General features: G+C 38.9%; 1 protein-coding gene across 16 annotated transcripts in view; it reads right to left on the bottom strand.

Annotated features, from left to right (window-relative positions):
* Positions 1-26,682, bottom strand: part of AHI1 (Abelson helper integration site 1) — a 231,607-nt gene that overhangs the window by 168,401 nt on the left and 36,524 nt on the right. For all 16 annotated transcript variants that reach the window (XR_016233697.1, XR_011388506.2, XR_016233694.1 and 13 more), the window contains 8 exons: positions 23,564-24,126; positions 21,599-21,780; positions 15,242-15,461; positions 14,100-14,292; positions 11,114-11,209; positions 3,543-3,728; positions 886-1,038; positions 465-597 (listed from right to left, as the gene is read on the bottom strand). Coding sequence is in view for 9 of the 16 variants with exons in the window: in XM_008263544.5 (XP_008261766.1) it covers positions 465-597; positions 886-1,038; positions 3,543-3,728; positions 11,114-11,209; positions 14,100-14,292; positions 15,242-15,461; positions 21,599-21,780; positions 23,564-24,126 (1,726 nt within the window). In the remaining 7 variants the exon portion in view is untranslated. The remainder of the gene's footprint in view (positions 1-464; positions 598-885; positions 1,039-3,542; positions 3,729-11,113; positions 11,210-14,099; positions 14,293-15,241; positions 15,462-21,598; positions 21,781-23,563; positions 24,127-26,682) is intronic.

Below are 26,682 nucleotides of genomic sequence, written 5' to 3'. Positions count from 1 at the left end.
ATCTGCCATTCTATGGGTCTGCTGTGTATCTCACTTCCTATGTTGGATTGTTCTCTCCCTTTTTTATGCTATCAGCTAGTATTTGCAGACACTATTCTTGTTTATATGATCCCTTTGGTTCTTAGTCCTATCATTATGATCAATTGTGAACAGAAATTGATCACTGGGACTAGTGAGATGGCATTGGTACATGCCACCTTGATGGGATTGAATTGGAATCCCCTGGTATGTTTCTAACTCTACTGTTTGAGGTAAGTCAGCTTGAGCATGTGCCGACTTGCACATCTCTTCCCTTTCTTATTCGAAAAGTGGCAAAATTATTATAAAAACACTTGCTTCTTTATTTGAAGAAAACTGTTTAATTGGGGATTAGTCAAATTACGATTTCAATGAATTTAAAAAGAAACAAAGAATGTCTTCCACACAGACTACCATCAGATTACACAGCATGGATTATCACTCACATATAATTGGGTAGCCATCACGGCTGGCACAGGCTGCTGCTAATATCCGTCCATTGTGGGAGAAATCAAGACAGAAACATCCTCGTTCTCCTGCATTTAGTGAGAAGAGGTGCTTGTTTGGGATACGGCAAGCCTAAAAAACATGCATTTAAAAAGTACAAATCAGTGAATATTAAAATGCAAAAGTTGGTTCATGACTTGAAATTTAGCAGATTTTGTTTTTTTAAGCCCCTTTACTGTGACACAGAGGAAGAGAAAAGCAAGTTAACAGAATGATGAAAAATTATAGTAAATTACTTTCTAAACAATCAGTTCTCCATAAAATCAAGTAATCTCTTTTTCATGCCTAACTGGTACTGAATTTATCTATAATATGAATATAACATTTAAGTAGTATATAGTGTAAAGTTATACACCTCACCTGCCCAGGCAGTCGTTTCCACTTTACCACTTCCTTTGAATCCTCTAATCCAGGTTCTGTCTCAACGGAAGTTGACTCATGGTGACGCTCACAATACACAGGTTTACCTTTTTCTTCCTGAAGAGCCATCATAGAACGGTAAGATGGCTTTATCTAAATGTCAAAAATAAATGAGAAAACTTTTATCGTGTTTCCCTTTTTCTCTATTCTAGCACACACTGTCTTTAAAATACTCAGGGGTGAGTGTGGTGGCACAGCTGTTTAATTCACTGCTTGCAATGCCCACTATCTCATGCTGGAGTGCTAGTTGGGATCCCAGCACCATCACTCCAATCCAGCTTCTTGCTAATACATCTTGGGAGGCAGCAGAAAATGGCTTAAGTACTTAGATCTATTGCCATCAATGCAGGAGACATGGATGGAGTTCTGAGCTCCTGGCTTTGGCATGGTCTAGTCCTGACTCCCCTAAGTACTTGGGGGAGTGATCCAGTGCCTGAAGATCCATCTCTCTCTCCCTGTCTATCTCCTGCTTTCTCTCTTTTTGTTACTCTGCCTTTCAATTAGGTGAAAATAAATAAATATTTTTAAAATGTAAATTTTTTTCAAAATGCAATCTAGAAAAAAAAATCTACTTTTATTTGTACAATATTACAATAAACAAAAGCTGCTTGATTGATACTACAGTCCTACAAAAAGGTTTTAAAAGTCTGAAGCAAAGAGCCGGCGCCGCGGCTCACTAGGCTAATCCTCCGCCTAGCGGCGCCGGCACACCGGGTTCCAGTCCCGGTCGGGGCGCCGGATTCTGTCCCGGTTGCCCCTCTTCCAGGCCAGCTCTCTGCTGTGGCCCGGGAGTGCAGTGGAGGATGGCCCAGGTGCTTGGGCCCTGCACCCCATGGGAGACCAGGAAAAGCACCTGGCTCCTGGCTCCTGCCATCGGATCAGCGCGGTGCGCCGGCCGCAGCGCGCTGGCCGCGGCGGCCATTGGAGGGTGAACCAACGGCAAAGGAAGACCTTTCTCTCTGTCTCTCTCTCTCACTGTCCACTCTGCCTGTCAAAAAAAAAAAAAAAAAAAAAAAAAAAAAAAAAAAGTCTGAAGCAAAAACATGATTCCAAAGCTACATAAAATGGTTTTAATAACTCTGTCCCTCTCCATTCTTCTTTCCCTTTTTCCTTCTTTTAATTTGGCAGAGATGGAGATCGGCTATCCACTGGTTCACTTCCCAAGTGCCTACAACAGTCAGGGCTGGACCAGACTGAAGCCAAAAGCCAAGAGCTCCAACTAGGTCTAGCAAGAACTCCATCTGGGATGGCAGAGACCCAAGCTCTTTAGCCTTTACCTGTTGCATCCTATAGTGTGCACTAGCAGGATGCTAGAATCAGAAGCAGAGCTGGTACTTGAATCCAGGCACATGGATATGGGATGTGGGCATCCCAAGCAGCATCTTAACCACCATGCCAAATGCCTTTCACTTCCTTAGCAATACCTAAAATAGATATTAGGCTGTGGTTCTGAAATATTATGGTACCTTTGGTTTTAAAATCATAAAACTAATATCATAAAAATCCAAAGGTTTTTAAATTCTCATTTCTTAGTGATAAATTTTATTTTACTCCATTCACACCCTGAAGGCACAGTATATAATACTAGCTATAGAATGTGCAACTTACTTAAAAGATTAATGTCTTATAATAAGACAAAAGCAAAAAATTTTTATTTTTAGGACTGATATTTTCCTAAGATCATTTGTAATATTAATCTATGAAAACAGCAGCAGGAAAATTACTGGTTTTAAAATAAAACCAGTAAAATAAAACCAGTAAACCTACTGTGAAAAATACACCTGTAAGTCAGGGGTCAGCAAACCACCCATAAACCAAAGCTGGACTGTTGACTGTTTTTGCAAAAGTTTTACTGGGACATTTCATGCCTGTCTGTTTAGTTACTGTATACCTATGTCTATGTAGCTACTTTCATGCCACAAAATACTTACTGATCTGGCCCTTCACTGGAAAATATTTGTCAAGCCCAGTTTTAAGCTATCCTCTTATCTTTAATTTTTAAAAGCCAATAATAACAAAGTATTTTTCCCAACACTGAAGTATGCATTCAATATTTTAAAAAATTAATTTAAGTATCTTTTAAGTATCAACTATTCCAGACTCAATATATAATCTCTCAAGGTACCTTTCTACTAAACTATCATTTAAAAATAATTTTAGCCGGTGCCGCGGCTCACTAGGCTAATCCTCCGCCTTGCGGCACCGGCACACCGGGTTCTAGTCCCGGTCGGGGCGCCGGATTCTGTCCCGGTTGCCCCTCTTCCAGGCCAGCTCTCTGCTGTGGCCAGGGAGTGCAGTGGAGGATGGCCCAAGTACTTGGGCCCTGCACCCCATGGGAGACCAGGATAAGTACCTGGCTCCTGCCATCGGATCAGTGCGGTGCGCCGGCCGCAGCACGCCGGCCGCAGCGGCCATTGGAGGGTGAACCAACAGCAAAGGAAGATCTTTCTCTCTGTCCCTCTCTCTCACTATCTACTCTGCCTGTCAAAAAAATTTAAAAAAAATTTTAGAAATGGTATCTCTTATAAATAGAAAATATTACATCACAATTTAATTTCAGCAATAAAGAATACACATTCATATGTGATATTACTTACACAGTCTGGAACTTTCAATCCTCTCACAGTTACATACAATGTTGATGGATAACGATTTCTGGGACATTTTGACCACCATTCAAACACCTCAACAACATTTAACTGGGATCTAGGTTTAGTAGGTGGGTAATACAGCTGCAAGCGAAGTTTTGAGTTGATGTTTGCATTCCCATTGGCTCCCAGAAGCTTAAAATAAGAATTCACATAAAATGTTACCTTCACAGAAAATTAACATATCCAATAAAGCTGACAATATAGTCAAAATCTATTTTAAAAGATTTGAACATGGCATAATTAAAATTCCTTAGATTTGTAAAGCAAAGAACATTGACATAGTTGGTTAAGCACAGTTCCAGATCATTTTCACAAAAGGTAATTCAAATGACTTAAAATATTTTCCTGATAGCTCTCTTCTCAACTGTACAACATCAGACTGTAGGTAAAACATTTACATTAATGTGCCAGAAGTCACTTTGCACAAAGGGGTGATCAATACATATTTGTTTGAAATAATAACAACAAAGATTAAGCGGTATATTTAAACACACATTTTCCATTTGCTTAATATCAGTATTTTTATTATTTAATTAATCTATTTGAGGAAAATTCAGGGGAAGGGAGGGAGGGAGAGGGAGAGAGAGAGGGAGAGTCCTCCCATCCTTTGCTTCTCTTCCCTAATGCCCTTAACAACTACGGCAAGGCTGGGGCTGGAGCCATGAGCCAGGAACCAGTTTTTCTACATGGGGTCAGAAACCCAATTAGTTTAACCATCATCACTGTGTCCCAAGGTCTGAATTGGCAGGAAGTTGAAGTCAGGAGCAAGAGCTGGGATTTGAACCCAGGCACTCCAATGTGGGACACAGGCATCTTAACCAGCAGGCTAAATGTCTGCTCTCAGTAACAGTATTTTTTTTTTTTTAAGATTTATTTATTTATTAGAGAGGCAGAGACAGAGAGAGAGGTCTTCTATCCACTGGTTCACTTCCCAGATGGTTGCAATGGCTGCGCCAATCCAAAGCCAGGAGCTTCTTCTGGGTCTCCCACATGGGTGCAGGGGTCCAAAGATTTGGGCCATCTTCCACTGCTTTCTCAGGCTATAGCAGAGAGCTGGACTGGAAGTGGAGCAGTTGTGACTCGAACCAGAGCCCATATGGGATGGCCAGCACTACAGGAGCAACTTTACCTGCTATGCCACAGTAGCAGTCCCTCAATTTAATTTTTTTTTTTTTTTTTTTTTTTGACAGGCAGAGTTAGACAGTGAGAGAGAGAGAGACAGAGAGAAAGGTCTTCCTTTTTCATTGGTTCACTCCCGAAATGGCCACTATGGCCGGCACACTGCACCAATCCGAAGCCAGTTTTTTTTTTTTTTTTTTCCAATTTAATTTTAATTATTTGAATTCAAACAGCTATATGGGATTTGTGTCTACCAAAACAGACATGCAACTCCAAGGTCATAAATTTGGGAGACTGGGCAGATGGTAGCAGTACTACCTACCAATTTAGTGGAGAGAAAAGGGGAAAGAAAGAATTTAAAATATATATGGGTCATGTAGTGAAATGTCCATTAGGTAACTGCATTTATAAATCTAAGATACAGAAAAAAAGTAGATCCAAGAAAGTTAAGAATGAAACTATGAGTAAGACTGATATTAAAGAGGTAGGTAGAAGGCCATAAAAGATCTGAAAGAATTGCAAAAGGAAATCAGAAAAGGATGGTATCAAAAAAGCTAAGGAAACAGAGTGTTAAGACAGTAATGTACTAAATACACATAAAATAACAACTGAAAAATTCAGCAAACAAAAGTCATCAGTGATATGGCTGGAGATGCTTTAGTGCACAGAAAAAACCAGACTGTACTGAGATTAGGAATGATGCATCAACAAGGAAACAAAGAATACAAAAATATAGCCCATCTTTTCTCTCAACCCCCTAGTAAAGGATGTACGGCCAATGGGGGTTATAAGCTGAAGAGTGATGCGGTGGGTATCAGATGACAGAAGGTGTGAGGGATAGTTTCAAACTGGGTCAAAAAGTTCAGGCACAGGACTGGGGTTGTGGCTCAGCAGGCTGTCCTGCCAGCTTTCCACACAGGAGCCCCAGTTTGAGCCCAGGTGCTGCGCTTCCAATCCAGCTCCCTGCTAATGCTTCTGGGAAGGCAGCAGACGTCCCAAGTACTTGGGTCCCTGCCACTTACATGGGAGACCTGGATGGAATTTCTGGCACCTGGCTTCACCCTGCCCCAACCACAGCCCTTACAGCCATCTGGGGGGTGAACCAGCAGATGGAAAAATCTCTTTCACACACCCCCATCATTCCCCTCCTCTCTCTTTGACTCTGCCTTTCAATCTGATACTTTAAAAAAAAAAAAAGTTCCAGTATAGAGTATTAATCATTACAGACTCCCTTGAAAAACCCTTCTACCATCTGTTCAAAGCTTTATTACTGTGATTCTGTAAACTCTTTTAATATATACCAGGTAATTTAGTGTGTATTAGCATGCTACTTAGAATTAGTTGATAGCTGAGATCCAGTCAAGCCCCTGCCATTATGGTTATTTTATATAATGAAAAGCTCAAACAAATGAGGCTTAGTTATAATTTAAAGGAATGTCATCTGTATGTGCTAAAAGCATTAAAAGTGCCTGAAGGCATAGCTGGGAGCTGGGATCAAGTGTAATTTGAACTACCATAATAACTTTATAATTAATCAAGCTATCCTTCAGAAGCAATAGAGAGGTATAATAAAACATTTGAATTTTAAGTTGATTCATGGCACTTTCTTGCAGATAAATTTTTATCCTAGTCACCTTTTCTCTACATTTAATTCTCTCACTAGATATTCACAAGCTTTCTGTATGCCATTAAAATGCTTGAGAGCTATCAGGTCCTCCTTCTAAAAAACCCTCAGGTAAAAATAAGGCATTGCTTTACTCTAACCCAGGGGGAAAGTGGTCCCCTCCAGTCCTCTGCTAAGACTATAGGCTTGATCTATGCCAGCAGAAGGGACCTAAAAGACAGCCCCCTGACTAACAGATTAAGTTTGGTTCATAGATGGAAGCAGCTTTGTCAGACGGGACCTGCTTCTCAGGGTATACATCAGTTACGGCATGGCACGTTATTGAAGCGTCCTCTGCCCCCAGGAACTTTTTCTCAGTTAGCAGAACTGATCACTTAACCAGAGCTCTAGAACTAGGTAAGGACAAGAGAAAATAACTCCCAGGGGTCTATACAGCAAAAGGGAACTTAACCCGGGGAGGACTGGCAAATAGATTTTACACAGATGCCAGCCACTCTGTCAAGGCTATAGGTACCTGCTTGTACTTACAGACACCTTTACTGGATGGGTAGAAGCCTTCCCAACCAGAACTAAAAGAGCTCAGGAAGTAACCAAAACTCTCCTGAAGGAAGTTATTCCACGCTTTTGTCTCCCAAAATCTTTACAAAGCGACAATGGGCCTTCCCTCATCTCCCAGGTTACACAAGGGATTTGTAAGGCCTTAGGAATAACACGGCCCTTCACTCTGCATGGAGACCTCAGTCTTCCAGTAAGGTAGAAAGAGCCAACCAGGCTCTATGGAAAACATCACAAGTATAGAAATGTGTGCTTGGTAAGAAAGGTTTAGAAGGAAAGAGTGTTCTTGGTAAGAAAGGTTAAGAAGGAAAGAGTTTTTTTTTTAATAAGGAAAGGACATGGTTTGTAAGAATGACTTTATCCTGATGGCTAGTTTACTCTAGACTGGAATGGAAATGATGGAATGTTTCAAGTAAGTTGAAGAAGGTGTGCAGAAGTCACAACAGGTTATGAAAGAAAGAAATATTGGACATGCTAACTGCTGCTTCAGGAGGTATCTGTGCCATGTTCCAGGAAGAATGTTGTCTCTGGGTCAATCAGACTGGACAAGTACAGACCCAAATCTGTATGAAAAGTATGAACTTTTCCTGGATAAAGCCAAACAGCTCCAGGACCAGGCCAAGCAGGGCTGGGATTTCTGGCCTGACATCTGGTCATGGAAATCCTGGCTATTTCCTCTCCTTGGCCCAATAACTTCTGTAATCTTGCTGCTTCTCTTTGGACCATGTATTTTTAATGCCCTTGTTTGTTTTGTCTCTAACAGACTAAAAGCTGTCAAACTCCAAATGGTCGTCAGACAAGGCTTCCAGCCCATTCCACTGGACGACCTGAGCAGCCCTCTGGACCAAGCAGGACAGTCTTTCCAAGGCCACTGTCACACACCATATGACAGATAGCAAGAGGAAATACCCAAATCCCCCTCGACACCCACATGCCAGCTTCGAAGAAGTTACAGAAAACGGAACTCCACCCATAATCCCAAAGAAGAATTTTGGGTATTCCCTCTTGAGGGGGGAATGTTAGGTAGGAAGTTAGGTATGAGCTTATGTGTGTATGACAAAGGCCTAAAGAGAAGACTTCTACGTCCAGCATATGCATCTACATCTCAAAGTCATCCCGATAATGTTTCAGGGGCAGCCCAGTGTTCACATCCTGCCCTGCCCCCTTCTACCTGATAACCTGCCAGGTGGGGGTCCCCGCCCCTTCTGCCTGACAAATCTTCTACAATTTCCCAGATGCAGCCCAGTATCTGCATTTCAAATACCCTGCTCCGGATCCCCATTCTCTAGGGGGTCCTGCTCCTCTTCCTCTGAACCCAGGATGGCGCCAGCTAGGCTTCCTCCTGTCTGATACCTTCAAGGGAAAACTCAGATAGGAGCTTCTTAATATTTACAGCCATAAAATCCTTTGTTTCAGGAGGAAATGTGTGAAGACAGAGACCCATCTCCTTAAAAACCCCCGGCCTCAAATGGACAGCACGCTCAGCCCTCTGCCTCTATGCTGAGTCGCCCGCCTGCCTGGCCAGGTGTAATCTCTCCACTCAACCATGTAACCTTGCTCCCTCCCATGTCTGAGCGACTGCACTCTCTCTCAGGTCCTCTCTGGAGAGGTGCCCATCCATTCTTGCGGATGTCCCTACCCCAATAAACTTTGCTACTTCTACTTTCCACTATGAAAAAAAAAAAAATGCTTGAGAGCTGGTGATACTATGGAATTGAGAGTATCAATGGAGTGATATATTAAATGCAGAGATCTTGTAAAATAAGAACTAAAATGTTCAACAAATTTAGCAAAAGTAAGTTACAACTGATTCTGAAAATGAAGGGTACACATTCATATTATAATAAGGGAAGCACACAGAATACCTTACCCTTTATGGTGGAGGGAGGGTTGGGATAAAGGAGAATTCTTGATTGCCATTTCTGCTAAAGGCTTAAGATGGATAAATAAATTAAAAACCTGTATAATACTTGTAAGTAAAAATGCTATGGAATACATTATTGTCTCCTAAGTACAATAGATACAGTAAACACTGCAGGTCTGCACAAACAATAGCACAGAAGGAATCAAAACAGTTTCTTAAAAAAGCCACAAGAAAACAACGTTTGCCACTGTATGGGAATTTTGGTTTGTTTTTCCTCTAAATTAGTATGGGAGAGGGTTTAGAAAAAGGTCTATATGATAGAATGCTAACATTAAATACTGCATCAACTGGGCCAGGTTGATACAAGACTCTAACTACATCCCTATTAAAGTTTCTCACTAACCCCCAGTGTGGATTAAATTCCTTAACTGGGTTTTTACAGCATCTACTCTACAGCACATGATCACGTAGGTAATATACTTACATATAATCCTAATCAGGGCAATGTAGTGCCGAATTTATCTATGAATGCTCTTTATTTGGCAGACTGCCTTGCATTTCAGAGACATTTAATAAATATTTGTTGAATGGATGGTTGGACAAATGAAAACATTTTTGTAAGATGGTAAAAAATGGAATAATTACTCAAAATTTTCACAATTCAAATTTGGATTTGAAGTCAGAAATAAAGGATACGAGGAATAAACATCAATCTATCCATGTTTTTCATCTCTTCCAAGTTGAAGACACAGCCATTTTGCACTGGACTACTGCAACTATTCCCTAACTTCATTTTCTAATACCTACATTTGCTCCCTCTCTAATCATTCTCCATATATTAGGGTAATCATTCTGAAATATAATTCAGATTACTCATCCTTTTGTTTAAAATGTTATCATGGGGCAAGTATTATGGCACAGCAGGCTAGGGCTAACCTGCCTTTTGCAATGCTAGCATTCCATATCAGACTGTCAGTTCAAGTCCTGGCCACTCCACTTCTGAGCCAGCTCTCTGCTAATGTGCCTGGGAAAGCAGCAAATGATAACCCAAGCATTTGGGTCCCTCCAACCTATACAGGAGAGCAGGATGGAGTTCCTGGCTCCTGGCTTCAGTCTGGCCTACTTTTGGCTGTTTCTGGCATTTGGGGAGTGAACCACCAGATGGGAGATTCGCTCTTAGTCTCCTGTTGCTATTCTGCCTTTTAAATATATCAATAAACGAATCTTTTTAAAAATAAGATAAAATTAAATAAAATGCTATCATAGCCTGTCCTTGCTCTTTAAAATTCTGTAATGGCTTCTTGTTGCTGTAACAGCTTAGAAGATACTACATAATCAAAACTGCATTCACCTCTTCCTGTACCACTCTGCCCATCAACCTCTGTCCTCCAAATTCAGCACCTTTGTATTGGTTATCCGAGCCAACTTTGCTATTTCCCATATTAAGGTCTTTGCATATGATACCCTGAACCAGGAACTCTTCCCTGTGGTCACCCTCTTGCTAATTCTCAGGTTAGCTGTCTCTCCCTTAGGAAACCTTTCCTTGGCCTCACGTGACCCTTATTTCCATCACCCACCCCATTCCTTTTCACAGTATTTATAAAACTTCTCACTAAACTATATAGCCAATTACTTTTTTGATATGAATTCAAGAAATCTATCTTCTCTATAGAGAACAACAGTGACGAGAACAGTGGCTGATATACAGAGAGGACTTAATAAGTATGTGTTGGGCTGAATAAGGATGGCAGGGCTTCTGTATCTTTTTTTTTTTTAATATATTTTTTTATTTTTTTTGACAGGCAGAGTGGACAATGAAAGAGAGAGACAGAGAGAAAGGTCTTCCTTTGCTGTTGGTTCACCCTTCAATGGCCACCGCGGCCGGCACGCTGCGGCCGGTGCACCATGCTGATCTGAAGGCAGGAGCCAGGTGCTTCTCCTGGTCTCCCATGGGGTGCAGGGCCCAAGTACTTGGGCCATCCTCCACTGCACTCCCTGGCCACAGCAGAGAGCTGGCCTGGAAGAGGGGCAACTGGGACAGAATCCGGCGCCCTGACCGGGACTAGAACCCGCTGTGCCAGCGCCGCAGGCAGAGGATTAGCCTAATGAGCTGCGGCGCCGGCCATTCTTTATCTTTTTTAACAATGAATTTTCAAAGCCAAATAGTATAACACTCACATATTAAGCAATCAATCAATATATGAAGATTTGAATGAGTTAACAATGAACATCATTGCAATCTGCAATCTCACCTTAGATCATTAGTCCTTATATGAAAACAAACTGACTTGGGGAAAAGGAGACAATCAGATTTAAAGATTATTTTAAAAGTGTTAAAATAAGTGAAAAACGTACCTTAAGAAATGCCCAGGCAATTTTCCGAAAGCCACATTCCTGGTTCTGAACCTCAGAGTTATTCTTAATTTCTTCCATACTTAAGAAATCAAGAATCTGCAAATAAATTTTAAAAATTACTTCTCAGAATACTAGGACACCTAAAATTTAATATTATAATTAATATTTTATTATCATTAATATGAGTAAAAATATTTTTATCTTATTTCATGCAACTTAAAGCTGACTCATCCAGTTAGTGAGGGTCCATTTTTCTGGTTATTTTATATCTTATTAATAAATCTTTTATTAAGAGTAATTTTTAGACCAAAGCAAAGTATTAAGTACCTTGAATACATTTCAAGCACATATATAGTAGGAACATAATTCTTAAGCTTGATCATGTTTTATGTTACCAGAGCAGATTTCAAAGGATTATTTAAAAGCTCATGGTTCCATCTCTGGTCCTTGCTTGGATCACCTTTCTAAAGTTGAGGGTTTTCTCTTTGGATAGATATTGGTAATTAGGTTTCTTAAGAGGATTTCTTTCATACCTCTTTCCTGTCTGGATGTTAAAGCTAACTGATTTGCGAAATCTGCAACAGAAACTGTATTCCAGGTATTTGTCATAGGCTTTTACCTAGAACCTAATAATGATTATCAACAGCTCGGTTGAAATACCAAATCTTTATAGAAGACTGCTTAAAAAACAATATGGGTTCTATTCAGCCCTCTATTCTAGACACTGCAATCTCGTTTCAGATATAATATATGCTTAGTTAAAAAACATGATGATAAAGAAAAGCAACTTATAATCCAGACCCACAGATAATTACCATTGACATCTGGTTTGTACATACCTAAATTTTTTTGTGTATTCCTAAATTATGTATGTCACTACTATACTATAGTAGTGTCACTACTATACACTCTTTTTTTTTGCAAATACTATATAGTATATATCTCTTCATGTCAATAAATACACAAGAATATCATCATGTTGATGGTAGCCTGGTAGTATGTGTTATAAATGTAATAAATTTAATAAAAATCATAATCTGTTTAATCAAATCTCTGAAATTTACATACTTTTATCTTCTTAAAATTATGCTATTATAAACAGTGTGGAAATAAATATCCTTGTGCACATACCTACATGGGTCTGTTATTTTTCCCTTAGGGTAAGTATTTACAAATTCAATAACAGCTTTAAGGAATTCTGAACAATACAATCAAAGTTGTCTTCACTAAGTCCTTAATGTGTTGAAATTAAAAAGTAGTCATACAGAAAATAGCACATTATGTTAAAAATTAAGAAGTAATCAAAGTATTTATAAATCTAAAAAATCAAGCATTCTTAAATCTCTTACACTAAAATAAACATAAAGAACATTATAAAAAAACAAATTTCTATGAGGAAGAAAATATTCTTTGAGATACAAATTACAACCTTTTTAAAATATCACAGCTCTCTATACACATCATACCCAACATAATCACAGATGTAAATGGTAGAATATTTTTATCATAAGTACACATGGAAACCTGAAAGTCAAGGATTATCAAAAAAGCAACTCAGGGCCAGTGCTGTGCCATAGTGGATAAACTACCACCTGCAGTGCCGGCATCCCCTATGGGCGCCCATTCGAGTCCCAGTTCCACTTCTGATCCAGCTCTCTGCTATGGCCTGGGAAAGCAGTAGAAGATGGCCCAAGTCGGCCGGTGCCACGGCTCACTAGGCTAATCCTCCCTCTGCGGTGCCAGCACCCTGGGTTCTAGTCCTGGTTGGGGCGCCGGATTCTGTCCCAGTTGCTCCTCTTCCTGTCCAGCTCTCTGCTGTGGCCCAGAAGTGCAGTGGAAGATGGCCCAAGTCCTTGGCTCTGCACCCGCATGGGAGACCAGGAGGAAGCACCTGGCTCCTGGTTTCGGATCGGTGCAGCGCGCCGGCCGTAGCGGCCCCTTGAGGGATGAAACAATGGAAAAAGGAAGACCTTTCTCTCTGTCTCTCTCTCTCTCTCTCACTGTCTAACTCTGCCTGTCAAAAAACATAAAAATAAAAATAAAAAAAAATAAACTGAGTGACTTTGGTAAATCCTGTGTACTCTGCTCCTTGATATTCTTCTTAGAAAAATGATTAGAAGGACAAGCCAGGTCTAAGGCCATCTGTTCCACAGAGCTTTCCCTGACTGCTCTGGTTCTCCACTAACCCTTCACATCTAAGGAGTTTTACACTACTTTTGGTTGTATATTTCATTGTATTGATCTAGGTATGGTTTTTTTTTTTTTTTAATTTTTTTGACAGACAGAGACAGAGAGAGAGACAGAGAGAAAAGTCTTCCTTTTCCGTTGGTTCACTCCCTTAATGGCCGCTACGGCCGGCGCGCTGTTCTGATCTGAAGCCAGGAGCCAGGTAATTCCTCTTGGTCTCCCAAGAGGAGTGCAGGGCCCAAGCAATTGGGCAATCCTCCACTGCATTCCCGGGCCACAGCAGAGAGCTGGACTGGAAGAGGAGCAACCCAGACAGAATCCAGCACCCCAACCGGGTCTAGAACCTGGGGTACCAGCGCCACAGGCGGAGGATTAGCCTAGTGAGCTGCAGCGCTGGCCTATTTATGTATGTTACCTTTACTTATACAGGTGATATACATAATTCTCAGGGAGACTGACAGTTAAATGAGTTTATATTTTGTGAAATGGGTTAAGAATGGGGGGTTGTATTCATTTTGATCAGACTTATCACTGTAATTATGGGACTGCTGTAAGGACTAAATAACATACAGTGGATCAAATGGTTAATGACTAGCACTGGTAAGTGCTCAGCAAACATACTATCACTGCTTAAAAAAAGGCCTCTCAACCTAAATCTCCAAAGTGTATTACAACACAAAATGTATTAATTAAATTCTAACATTACTTTGTTTCATTACTGAACTATGAAAAACAGCTTACATTTGTGCTATTGAGTATTAACTAAAATTTACTTTAAATTGCTCTATTCAATTCATACCTCAAAGAACAGGATGACTTTAGGGCTCTCATCAAAACCTCGAAGCAAATAGGGAAAATTTTCATTGAATATAATTTGTTCTTCCCACTCTGGAAGCCTTGATTTTAATTGTTTAAAATCATATGGCTGTGTCATAATAGGGAGAATATAATCCACAGTCTCTTTCTCATAGTAAGATGAAACAGGCCGTTCACTGTTCAAAGAAAGATACTTCTATTAACACAATTATCCATGATAAATTACAAAAGATGAGGAAAACTTCATAGTGTACAAGGTAAGTCACCCAGAAAAAATGAATAGCCATATGCTACAAATGGAAAATATTTTTTACTGTCCATTTAGAAAATTATAAACTTTGTAAGACTTAAAGATAGAAGTGCATTACTATTGTCTTCCCTTTATTTAATACTAGTTGGTTTTATAAAATTAAATTTTATTATATAGAGGTTATGATCATACCTTCTCCATACATAACTAGAAAAAAGCAATACCTTAAGAATTTTAAATAATCTTGTGATAAAAAGTAAATTTAGTGAAATAAAATGAACACAAAATTGCAACCTCTTTGTCATAATTGTTTTGTACACGAATGATCCTTTTTGGGCAATCTTTGTATTTCTCTTCCCTGTCATCTTACCAAGAAAATAATTTCTTGGAATTCTATTCAATTTATTTTATTTTACTTTTTATGTGGGCCTTCGAGCTGTATTCGCTATAGAGGCAATCTCAGGGAAAAAAAAATCAAGATTCATTTACCTCACCTGCGGTCCACGTAACATATTTTCAAAAGAAAAATATTAAGTTATAAAACTAAAGCATTTATACTACAATTTAAGGTATTCACAACCCAGGTTTATGTCATAAATTAGTTATTAAGCTTGGTAGCACCTCTCCACTATTTAAAATGAATTATTCCCCTCCATCTAAAACAAGTTACTGAATTTAGATGTTCTCTATTTCTTCTGTAAAGCACAAAGATCAATATTAACTGTTTGATGGACATATACAACTAGTAGATTTCTCTCTAACACAAATTCATAGCTCCATCCCCATTCACTTTCAATTACCTATGGCAGAAAAGAGGACTTCTACAGTGGACAGTCTCAACTTCAAGGGTTAGCTATGCAATTTAAAAAAATTACCTATCATCTTTCTTGACATATTGGCCAGTATTCTCATCAATGACATGAATTTTTACCATTGGGTGAGAAATCATAAAATCTGATTTAAGTCGATCAGTTCGGTGAATGTAAACTCCAAGGACAAGGTCATCATCAAGCAAACATTTGGGATAAACTGGGCTGTCTCGGCTTGTTATTTCATGAACACCATCACCATCAATGTCTTCATTATCATCTGAAACTACATTCACAGAAGAAAATCAATGTTATAATTGATTATTTACATAGTTACATTTACATTTAATGAAATCTTAACTTTAAAGAAAAAGAAAATGCCAGATAGTAGCAGAATATATACTAAAGAGTAAAATATCACATTTACTAATTCTTTAAAATTGGTAAGGAATCTTTTATTTTTTTTATCAATGAATAACACAAAAAGAAAAAACAAATCAAGGACAAAAAGTAATGTTATCTGAGTATTTTCTAAGTGGAATATACATTACTTAGTTAATTTATAACCAGAATTTCTGCTTCTGCCTAGGATATAGTAGGATGCAGCATGTCAACATTTCAGATATCAAAAACCGGAAAAAGCCTAATTAATTACAAAAATCTTATTTTAAAGGCATTGGAAAAATACAGAAACAACTGCTACTACATGAACTAAAATTCCAGAGAAGAATCACTCAGAGGTAAGCTAATCTGGACAGAGAGCTGTTTCTGTCTCTGGGGACATCTGCTGACTCAGGGTGGGCTAAGGATCAGTGTTTGACTCAAGCAGGAGGTCACTGCTAGGAGAAAGAGTAACCAGCAACAATTTTAGTGGTTCTCTGGCATTAATAATAAACTGGAGGCCGGCGCCGCGGCTCACTAGGCTAATCCTCCGCCTTGCGGCGCCGGCACACCGGGTTCTAGTCCCGGTTGGGGCGTTGGATTCTGTCCCGGTTGCCCCTCTTCCAGGCCAGCTCTCTGCTGTGGCCAGGGAGTGCAGTGGAGGATGGCCCAAGTACTTGGGCCCTGCACCCCATGGGAGACCAGGATAAGTACCTGGTTCCTGTCATCGGATCAGCGCAGTGCGCCAGCCGCAGCGCGCCGGCCGCGATGGCCATTGGAGGGTGAACCAACGGCAAAGGAAGACCTTTCTCTCTGTCTCTCTCTCTCACTGTCCACTCTGCCTGTCAAAATAATAATAATAATAATAATAATAATAATAATAATAAACTGGAGACTTCAGGAGCCTCAAATGCATGGCCAATTTTCCTAACAAAACTGAATTCTGAGGTTATGGTGTGGCTGGAGAGGTAGGATACCACGACCTACCGCACAGGGGTCTGAAACAAAACTGGTGAAGATGAAGTCCTAAATTAGGGTGTCATCAGTTTATATTAAGGACTTAAAGCTACTTTTCACATGGGGTCACTTATCAGTTCTGGGTGTGGCTAGAAGTTGAAAACCCAGGTGGAACTCTTGGTAGAAAGCCACTATTGGGAGGCAGAGAAACAGAGGTTCGGTACTCATAGGGGACTGGAGTGACAAAACTGGAAACTGAAAGGCCCTCAAACTCATGGTCAGTCACCATCTCAAGTTATGTGTCAAATTCTGAAGCTGTAGAGGCTAAAGGTTAAATTGAAAAGCACTGAAGGACAAAACTGAATCTCCCAGTCTTTTAGGGCTGAAGAGACAAATACATGTCAGGCTCTTGCTTTGAAATACAAGGGAGGCCTTATCCTAGGAACAGAATGAATCAGAGGTAAGAGTCAGCAATACTACAATCCAGCTGTGATCTAGCTCAATTACAGAAAGTCATTGCCCACTCAATCTACCTAAGAGAGAAATAAGAAAACCTTCTCTATTACAAGATAAGAATCTTCTGAGCCTCTAGGATTCCATTCACAATGTCTAGCATATAATAAGTTACTAGACATAAAAGAGGCAAAACTATATGACCAGTAATCAAAAAAGAAAACAGATGATACAGCAGACTGAAACTGGCATATGGACATTAAAATACCTATGATTAATATGCTTAAGAAAATAAAAGGAAATAAATGCAATATAGTTTTTAAAACTGGAGACTTGGAGCCAGTGTTGTGGTGTAGTAGGTAAAGCCACGCCTGTGACACTGGCATCTCCTATGGGTGTAGGTTCAAGTCCGGCTACTCTACTTCTGATGCAGCTCTCTGCTAATGCACCTGGGAAAGCAGCAGAAGCCAGCCAAAGTCCTTGGGCCCCTGCTATCTGCATGGGAGATCCAGAGGAAGCTCCTGGCTTCGGACAAGCCCAGCTCTGGCCATTGTGGCCATTTGAGCGAACCAGCAGATGGAAGATCTCCCTCTCTCTCTCTCTCTCTCTCTCTGTCTCTGCCTCTCTTTTTCTCTCTGTAAACTCTGCCTTTCAAATAAATAAATCAATCTTAACACAACAACAACAACAACAAAAAACCTGGAGACTTTTCTATAATTAGAATCCATAAAAAATTCTGGAACTGAAAAAATACAACGTCTGAATTATGAACTCAATACATGGATCTAATGACACAAAGGACAGAAAGAAAGACAGGATTTATGACTGAAAAGAAGAATCAATACAAAAATCCAAACTGAAGCATCATGGGAGAAAAAAACATACAGGAGAAAGATAATTTAAGAAACTTGAGGATATACTCAAAACAACTAATATATTTGAAAGCACAGTCTACAAAAAGGAAACTTTGAAGAAACCATATTAGAATAATAGAAAAGAATTTTTGATAACTGATAAAAAATTTCAACCAATGAACTCTAAGCAGGATAAATTCTAAAAAAACCGGATTTAGTCACTTCATAAGAAAACACTGAAACCAGTCGGGGGGGAAAAAAAGATTCCCTGCACAGGGATAGAAACAAGACTGTAGCTGGTAACAGAAACGATTTAAGTCAGAAGACAGAAGTATTGTTTCTGTAAAATATCAAAATAAAATAACTTACAATAAAAAAATCTGTTTTAGTAAACATCTCAAAATGAAGGTAAAAGTAAAGGAATTTTGGACAATAACATGTGACAGAATTAGCAAGCCTTCATTAAGAGAAACACTGAGTTCTTTAAGCAGATGAAAAATGGAAAATTGGAAATTCATTAAGGAACATGTAAATTCTGGAGTAAATGTAAATAAATATCAAATGTGAAAAATAACAAATCAGTGAATTCTCAGTTATATGCAGAACTAAATGCATAACAGTAAGAGCCCATAAAATAGGAGAGGGATGAATGCAGTGAAACTGGTAACTGTTCTAATAGTGCTGGGGGAGTGTATTTTATTGTGGACTGACTGGATGAGTCAAGAATAAACTTAATGCTCTTCTAGGTAACAACTAAAAATAGTAAAGAATGTATAATAAGTTAATTGGAGAATTTTTTTAAATAATTAAAATAATTCAAAATGAGAAAAAGGAACACAAAATAGATCAGACAGAAAATAATGAGATGATACACATAATACAAGGACACAAGAAGATTATAAGCAAGAGGATGGAAATAAGTACATTGTTCAAACTCAAAACCCAAGTACATTTTAAGGGAAGATACAATACTTTTAAATATGCATATATTTAACAACACAGCTTCAAAATATATAAATAAAAACTGACAGAAATAAAAAAAGATATCACAGAAAGAATTTTAACTTCCTTCTCAAAAACTGACAGACTCAGTAAATCAAAAAAAAAAGATCTGTGAGATGAACACAAAGTTGATATAACTGACACACATCAAACACTGCACTAAATAGTTACCAAAACTGACTCTACGGTCATTATGAAAGCCTCAGTACACGCAAAAGATTAAAATCATTCATAGCACTCAGACTTCTCTGAAAACAACAGAAGACAGAAACCAGTCACAGAAAGGTAACTAGAAAATCATCTGCAGGGGTCAGCGCTGTGTTGCAGTGAGTTAAGCTGTCTCCTACAATGCCAGCATCTCTTACTGGAGAGCCAATTTGAGTCCCAGCTTCTCTGCTTCTGATCCAGCTCCCTGCTAATGTGCCTGGAAAGCAGCAGAGGATGACCAAAGTACTTGGGACCCTGCCATCCAGGTAGAAGAGCAGATGGAGCTCCAGGTTCCTGGCTTCTGCCTGGTCCAGCCCCTATTGTTGTGGCCATTTGGGGAGTGAAACAGTAGCTAGATATCTCTTTGTCTTACAAATAAATAAATAAATATATATATACATACATATATATATAAAGAAAATCATCTGCTGCCTGAAACTAAACAACATACATCTAAATAATACATGATCACAAAAATTAAATTATGCAATACTTTTTATTGAATAAGGAGGCCAAAGAATATCAAAATTTGGGAGCTGCAACTGAAGTAGTGTTTGCACAGAAACTTAAAGCCTTAAATGCATATGAAATAAGAAAAATGGAAATCTTTCTTATTAAATCAATCTCTTTTAATAAAAAAAGATTTATTTATTCATTTGAAAGAGTGACACAGAGGAAGAGACATAGAGAAAGGTCTTCCATCCATTGGTTGATTCCCAAATGGCCTCAATGGCTGGAGCTGGGCCAAAAGCCAGGAGCCAGGAGGTTCCTTAGGGTCTCCCAAGTGAGTGCAGGAGCCTAATCACTTGGGCCATCTTCTGCTACTTTCCCAGGCACATCAGCAGCAAGCTGGATCTGCAGTGAAATGGTTCCATCTTGAAGCAGCATCCATATGAGATGCCAGCATCACAGGCATTCTGATGTGGAATGCAGGCATCTTAACAACTAGGTCAAACATTCAACTCCTTTCCAAACTTAAGGAGGAAATATACCATCTCTGTCACTCTGCCTCTCCAAAAAATTGAATAATTAAAAAATTTTTAAAAAGCTAGTCAAAAAGAGCACAGTATTTATAATTTGATTAATATTTTTTAAAAGATTTTATTTATTTACTTGAGAGGAAAATTACAGAGAAAGGGAGAGACAGAGAGAAGGGTCTTCTATCCACAGGCTCACTCCCCAAATGGCCACAACAGCCCGAGATGGTCCGATGTGAAGCCAGGAGCTTCTTCCAGCTCTCCCACACAGGTGCAGGGGCCCCACCACTTGGGCCATCTTCTACTGCTTTCCCAGGCCATAAGCAGAGAGCTCGATTGGAAGAGGAGCAGCTAGTACTAGAAACAGCGCCCATATAGGATGCTGGTGCTGCAGAAGAGGCTTAGCCCACTTAGCACAGACCCTCAATTCATATTAAAATAGGCAAAGAACAAACAGATGTCAGGGCAGGTTTACTCTTATAGAGCAAGTAACTGGATCTGAGGGGGTTTCTGGGTGATGTTCTGTTTCTTGATATAGATGTTGTCTTTACAGTTATGCTGAGTTTGTGAAAATTCACTAAATAGTATACTTCTCATAGGTGTATTTTTCTATATGCATATTGTGCTTCAACAGAGTTTTTTTATTTGTTTTTCCAATTTTCATTTTATTTGAAAGGCAGAGAGACAGAGATCATTGATCTGCTTGTTCACTCTCCAAATGCCTGCAACAGCCAGGGCTGGGCAAGACTGAAGTCAGGAGCCAGGAACTCAGTACAGGTCTTCCATATAGGTGGCAGGAGCCAAATATTAAGTCATGATCTGCTGCCTTCCTAGAGAGCACATTACTAGGAATCTGGATCAGAAGCAGCTCTAGGACTTGAACTTAGATATAGGATGTATATGCCAAGTAGCACTTTACTCACTGTGCCTAATGGCCACCCCTACAATGTTTTTAAAAATTTAATTAAAGAAACCACAAAACATTACCCACTGTATCCTCTAACAAAGATGTACCATAATTTGAAAACTGTCTACATTGGTCCAGTTTTTAAGCTACTTAAATAGAAACTGAAATAAAAAAGATATAACAAGTGATTAACAAGGCAACAATAAGTAAAGTAAGACAAAAGTAATCAGAAAAAAGACAAGAGAAAGCAAGAGGCAAAAAGGAAAGTTGAGGAAGGAGAAACTGAATATAGCTGAGGAACTGCAAAGTTACTATGCTGGCCTGAGGGATGTAGCCTGAACATTTGAAAGGTTTATGGCTGTTGACTATTTGTAGCTTTCAACAACTGTGTCTTAACCATTTAGGGCTCTAAACTCAATGGTTTAAAGAAGAAATCTATGTCACATTAGCAACAACAAAGTCAACATCATTCTTGAGTTGAATTAAATCAAAAAATATAACTCACCATAGACTCAGTTACAAATAAATGAATGTTTTAATCTACACAAATCCAAGAAAAAGTGCTAAATATTCTATATTGGGTTATTTTCAATTATATCCTTTAGTTTTAGTTATAAGGTCTAAGCTTCTTAAAATTAAGTTTCTACCAAGGTACACAATTTTTCATTTACTTTGGATAACAAACCTGCTTTAACTTTCTTTTTTGTTTTTTTGGGCTTAGGTTTTATGTTTTCTTGCATGTTGTCTTCTGTGTTTTGTTCCATTGAGTTTATTTCATCATCTTGATGAGAATCTGAAGTAACTGCTTCAACTGGAGATTCCTTCTTTTGTTCACCTTCATCTGGGTCATTAGAGATGGTCAATGAACTGTAAATAAAATCCAAGGATAAGCCATTCCAAATATATTATTATATTACTTACTATTCACTTTATAAGAGAATGACCAGTGCATAGAAGCAAACACAATTTCAAAGTCAATATTTTCTGCTGGGAGATGCATACCACATTTTATTATACACTAAAATTGTTAGTGGCCAAACTAAGTATCATAGGCACTATGTAATTCTTGTAAAAGAGTTATATGCCTGTGAGCCAACTCAAACTAGGCTCAAAACCATAGGAGAAAATTCTATTTTATATGCAATGGATCTGTGTGATCAAAACATCTTCACTCTGCTGCCAAGAACAAACTGAAAAATGAAAAAAACTTCCATTTACTTATTTATTTATTTAAAAGACTGGGAGGGTGTGGAGGAGCTAGACATGGTAGAAGCCTCTAAAGGTGGCCCTGCTGATTGCTGCCTCTTGATACTCACGTCATTGTATACTCTTCTCCTGTTTGAGTGAAGGCTTGACCTAGTGACCCCCTTCTAATCGACAGAATATGCCAAAGAAATGGATGTCACTTCTAAGATCAGATTTCAAAAAGATCGTGACTTCTGTCTTGCTTGCACTCTCTCAGAGCACTCACTCTGGGGGAAGCAAGTGGCTATGTTGTGAGTAGCAAGGAGGTGAGAGGTGGCAAAAAGCTAGTCAGGACTGGGAACTTCCAACTGCCACATGCATGAGCGTAGAATTGGATTGTCCCCAAGGCCTTCTGACAGTTGTGCCACTTAGCAGAACCTCCCCTAGTCAAGGCTGGAGATAACTTGAGCCCTGGCCAACATCCTGATTGCTGGGGTGACAATCCTTTGAGAGTCAGAGGCACCCAATCTAGTCATTCTGAATCCTGACCCATACAAAGAGTAACACAATCAAATGCTTGGTGTTCTAAGCTGCTAAATTCTGCAGTAATTTTTTAATGCAGCAACGGAAAAATAAAACAGATACTAACATGTCCCTGTAGCAACCTGACTTACCTTCTCTTTGTTACAATTGATCTACTTTTTGGTGAGAGGGCAATTATTTTTAACCAAGGGCCTTAGGGATAATTTTCTTGTAATGCCAAGGAATAGTCACTTTAAAATGGTCCTACCTCAAGTTGTTTCTCTAAATTAGGATTGCAGGGGGAGAATGTTAATTATGGAAGTTAAAAGACATTTTTATCTGATGTTTTCTACAAGAAGAGAACCTATAAATATGAATATAAATCCATATCAAATACATACACACACACACACACACGCACACATATATGTAAGAGCAGCATATACAGAAAAAGACTAGATTATCAAATTGTTAATACTGATTATCTTTGGATGGTTGTGCTCCAATAACAAAATGTTATTTGAGCAAGAGAAGGCACATTTATATATCCAAGTAGACATCTATAACTCAAAAAGCTGGAAATAATTAGGTTTCTATTATTTTAAAAGCAGACAGACTCATAAGTGTATAGTTAAGGGTGGAGTCTGGAATTAGACTACCAAATTTCTGGCTCTATCTCTTACTAGTTCTGTGATTTAAACCCCAGTTTCCTCACAGCAAACAGAGTGAAAATATGACTTTCACTTATGGGAATACATGAGTTAACTCTTGCAAAGAACTGAGTACTCTGAGGTGCTACCTAGAACATCAGTTGTCACTATCTTAGTGCAATGTCAACTAATCAAAGACTAAGAATGCTCTTTTGTTTAATACAGGTATCACTCTTCAGTTGAAAATAACAGTTTTCTCAAGAAGACAATTTCTGGCTATCAATGCAAAGTACCTTGTCTCAGCTTTACATGGAACTGGAACTTTCTTTTTTTTCTTCTTTCTTTTCTCACTGCTTAACTTGTCATCATGCAACAAAGTATCAGAAGGAAAGTAAGTCAGCTGCTCTTTCAGTTTCTTTTTTATTTTCTTCTTAATCTCCTTGGCCATTTCCTCAGCTACCTGGAGCTGATACGCTTGCATCAGTTCTTCTTCCTCTTCCACATCGGCATGTTCCCGCCCCTCCTCGGCTTTCTCATTTTTCTGATGATCCACACCGGGCTGCGACTTTGGTCGTGCTTTCTGATGTGCAGAATCTGCCTTCTTCTCCGGAGTGCCCACTTCCATTTCCTGTGCAGTCACCTGGGGCGCTGTCTTCCCAGCCTTTCTGTTCGGCTTTCCTTGCTTGTCTTCCTCTACACTAGCATCATCATGTGGACTTTCAGCTGCAGACTGAGTATTCCTCAATTTGTTTTTACTGACTCGCATGCCCTTCTCTGGGTTATCTGTGTTAGTAGCTTTTACATCACCACTTTCACTTTCTTTAATATTCTGAAGATTGCTTCTAACAGCGTCAGCCTAAGAAAAGAAGACACAAGAACAAATTTTCAGCTAAGCATAGTTTGCTTACATGAACAGTTTGATTTATATTATATTAGGAAGATTATTGAGTTTTTTACTTGGAATCAATGAGTCTGTTTTAGAGCGTTTGAGGAAATTTCTCATAGTTTACATTCCAAGATTTATATTAGTAAACCCTAAAAGTAACTTAAGATCAAGTGAGTTATTAACATGGGGAAAGTATACATGGATGTTTCAGAAATGAATTAATTGTTCAACTCTCAAATGCTATTTTCCTCATTGGCAGAATGATCCACACTCTAATCTAGCTAAGAAATACTTGAGAAATTGCTGAAGGAGTCACGAAGTACAAAATATTTCAAGTTCCTAAACAGAAAATGTACCAGCTCATTGATTTGGCTTCATAATTACACTCCCCACTTAAAAAATCTATAGCTCAGGGCTGGAGGTGTGGCACAGTAGGTTAATTCCTCCACCTGCAATACGGGCATCCCCTATTGGTGCCGGTTCATGGACTGGCTGCTCCTCTTCCGATCCAGCTCTCTGTTATGGCTTGGGAAAGCAGCAGAAGATGGCCCAATTGCATGGGTGTCTGTACCCATGTAGGAGACCCAGAAGAAGCTCCTGGATCCTGGCTTTGGATCGGCTCAACTCTAGCCATCGCGACCATTTGGGGAGTGAACCAGCAGATGGAAGACCCTTCTCTCTGTCTTTCCCTCTGTCTGTTGACGAGGCCAAAGCAACTTCAGCTGGCTGACAAGGTCACAGCAGAAGGTCTGTCTCAGCAAGGCATGAGAAGGACAGCTGCGGTCCTCTTGGTGGTTTTAGGTTTGATGGGAACTACAAGCTGGAGTTTCCTGGTGGTCCTGCTAATGATTGCTGTATTCCTAATTTTATAGAAGAGCACTTAGTCTTATAACCTCCAAAATGTCCATTGCCTTGTAGAATTTTAATCTAGCAGAATGTTAGTGTAGAAGAAAGGGTTAATGCCTTATGCAAGGTTGAGCTATTTGTAGAAAAGAATTAAAAGGCAACAGGCTCTCTGGTATATATTTCCCACTAGAATAAAGATAGATGTTAATAAAGCTTTAATTCACTATATGCTACAAATACAATGGTTAGGATGTCAAAACTGTAAAATAGATCTAAGTAAACCTTTAAATAAGTGCAATAAAGAAATTAAAGAATTACAGACAAAATTGCAAAGAGGGGATACATTTTAAAATGGGCCTGCTTGGAACTTGGGACTTCTAGTAAAGATTAGATTAGGAAGGTACTATTCTAGCCTATGTAGCCAATTTCTAAAGAGTTCAGCAGCACTCGAGGCCTTGGCTTGTGTGGGCAGCCTGTTATCTTGCACCTGTCTGTGACTGTAACCCATGCTCTGAGTATGCCCTTGAAAATCAAAAAAAAATGTAATTAGGAAAAATGGACAACAGGCTTTTCATTGTAAGAAGAAAAAATCATTGTGTGGCTTATAATATAAAAATAAAATCTGGTGCTCAAAAGCCAGAGCCCTGCCATCAGCCTTGCTGTGAGTGTCTCTCATTTCTTCGAGCGCCGACACCTCTCACACCTTGGGGCCCCTGGACTGGCTGGAGCTGGTCTCTGGCCATCTCTAATTCTACCTCTCAAATAGATAAATGAAAATCTTATATAAAAAAAAAGGTTATAGCTCTATGATTATCCTGCAATGAGCCCAAAAATATCACTAAATATTACATCTCAAATTAAACAGACTAGGTACTTATCTGTACCTTCTCTCCTGATCAAAATAATTTGAAATTAGTGATTTTTTAATTAGAAATAAATCAAGAAAAGGTGGGAAATCAAAAAGGAATGTTTCTTGTAGTAAAACAAATATTCTGAGAAATTCTCCAAAGATTAAAAAAAGTTTAAGATTAGATCTATTAAGAAGCCATCAGAGAAAGTCACAGTCCACAGAGAAAGATCTCCTGAGATAAGGGTGGTTCTGCAGAAGCCAGAAGAATCAGTTATCAGTATTTATGAGGAGGAGGAGTAAACCAGAGGTTGGCTTTCTTTTAAGGGATTAGGCAGCTGGGTGCAGAGGGAAATGACAGTGCGCTTAGGTATGTTCAACCCCCACAAACAGCAGAAGCAAACTATGTTAAACATAACCTTACACAGCAGAAGAGAGATTCTCAACATAAAAATGACTGCCCAACTAAAAATGAACAATAAAGGAAGGTAGCACAAAAAAGGAAGCCCACCAAATCCAACAGCACAAAAAAACGAACACCTAAGGAAAAGGGATAGCATACACAAATAATAAACACACTAATTTAAAAATATAAAAGTATGTTGGATTAAAAAAAGATGACACTGCTGATGTTAGATATAAAAACTTAACAAATATATTGAAAAACAGAATGAAAAAAAAAAAAAACAAACCAGAATGGACATAAACCAAAATGGCCCAAGATGAAGCTAAAATCAAAATGACAAATTCTCCCAGAAATGAATGTGCTTACCAAGGAACACTAGGTTCAATTTATGAATTTCTCCATGTTTATAAGTGGTTAGAAATTACCC

The sequence above is a fragment of the Oryctolagus cuniculus genome, chromosome 5 (assembly GCF_051225735.1).
Source record: "Oryctolagus cuniculus isolate XC-2025 breed Fujian yellow rabbit chromosome 5, ASM5122573v1, whole genome shotgun sequence".
In the NCBI taxonomy this organism is placed as follows: Eukaryota; Metazoa; Chordata; class Mammalia; order Lagomorpha; family Leporidae; genus Oryctolagus; species Oryctolagus cuniculus.
The sequence above is the reverse complement of the archived record's forward strand: the minus strand, read 5'-3'. Positions and strand labels throughout refer to the sequence as shown.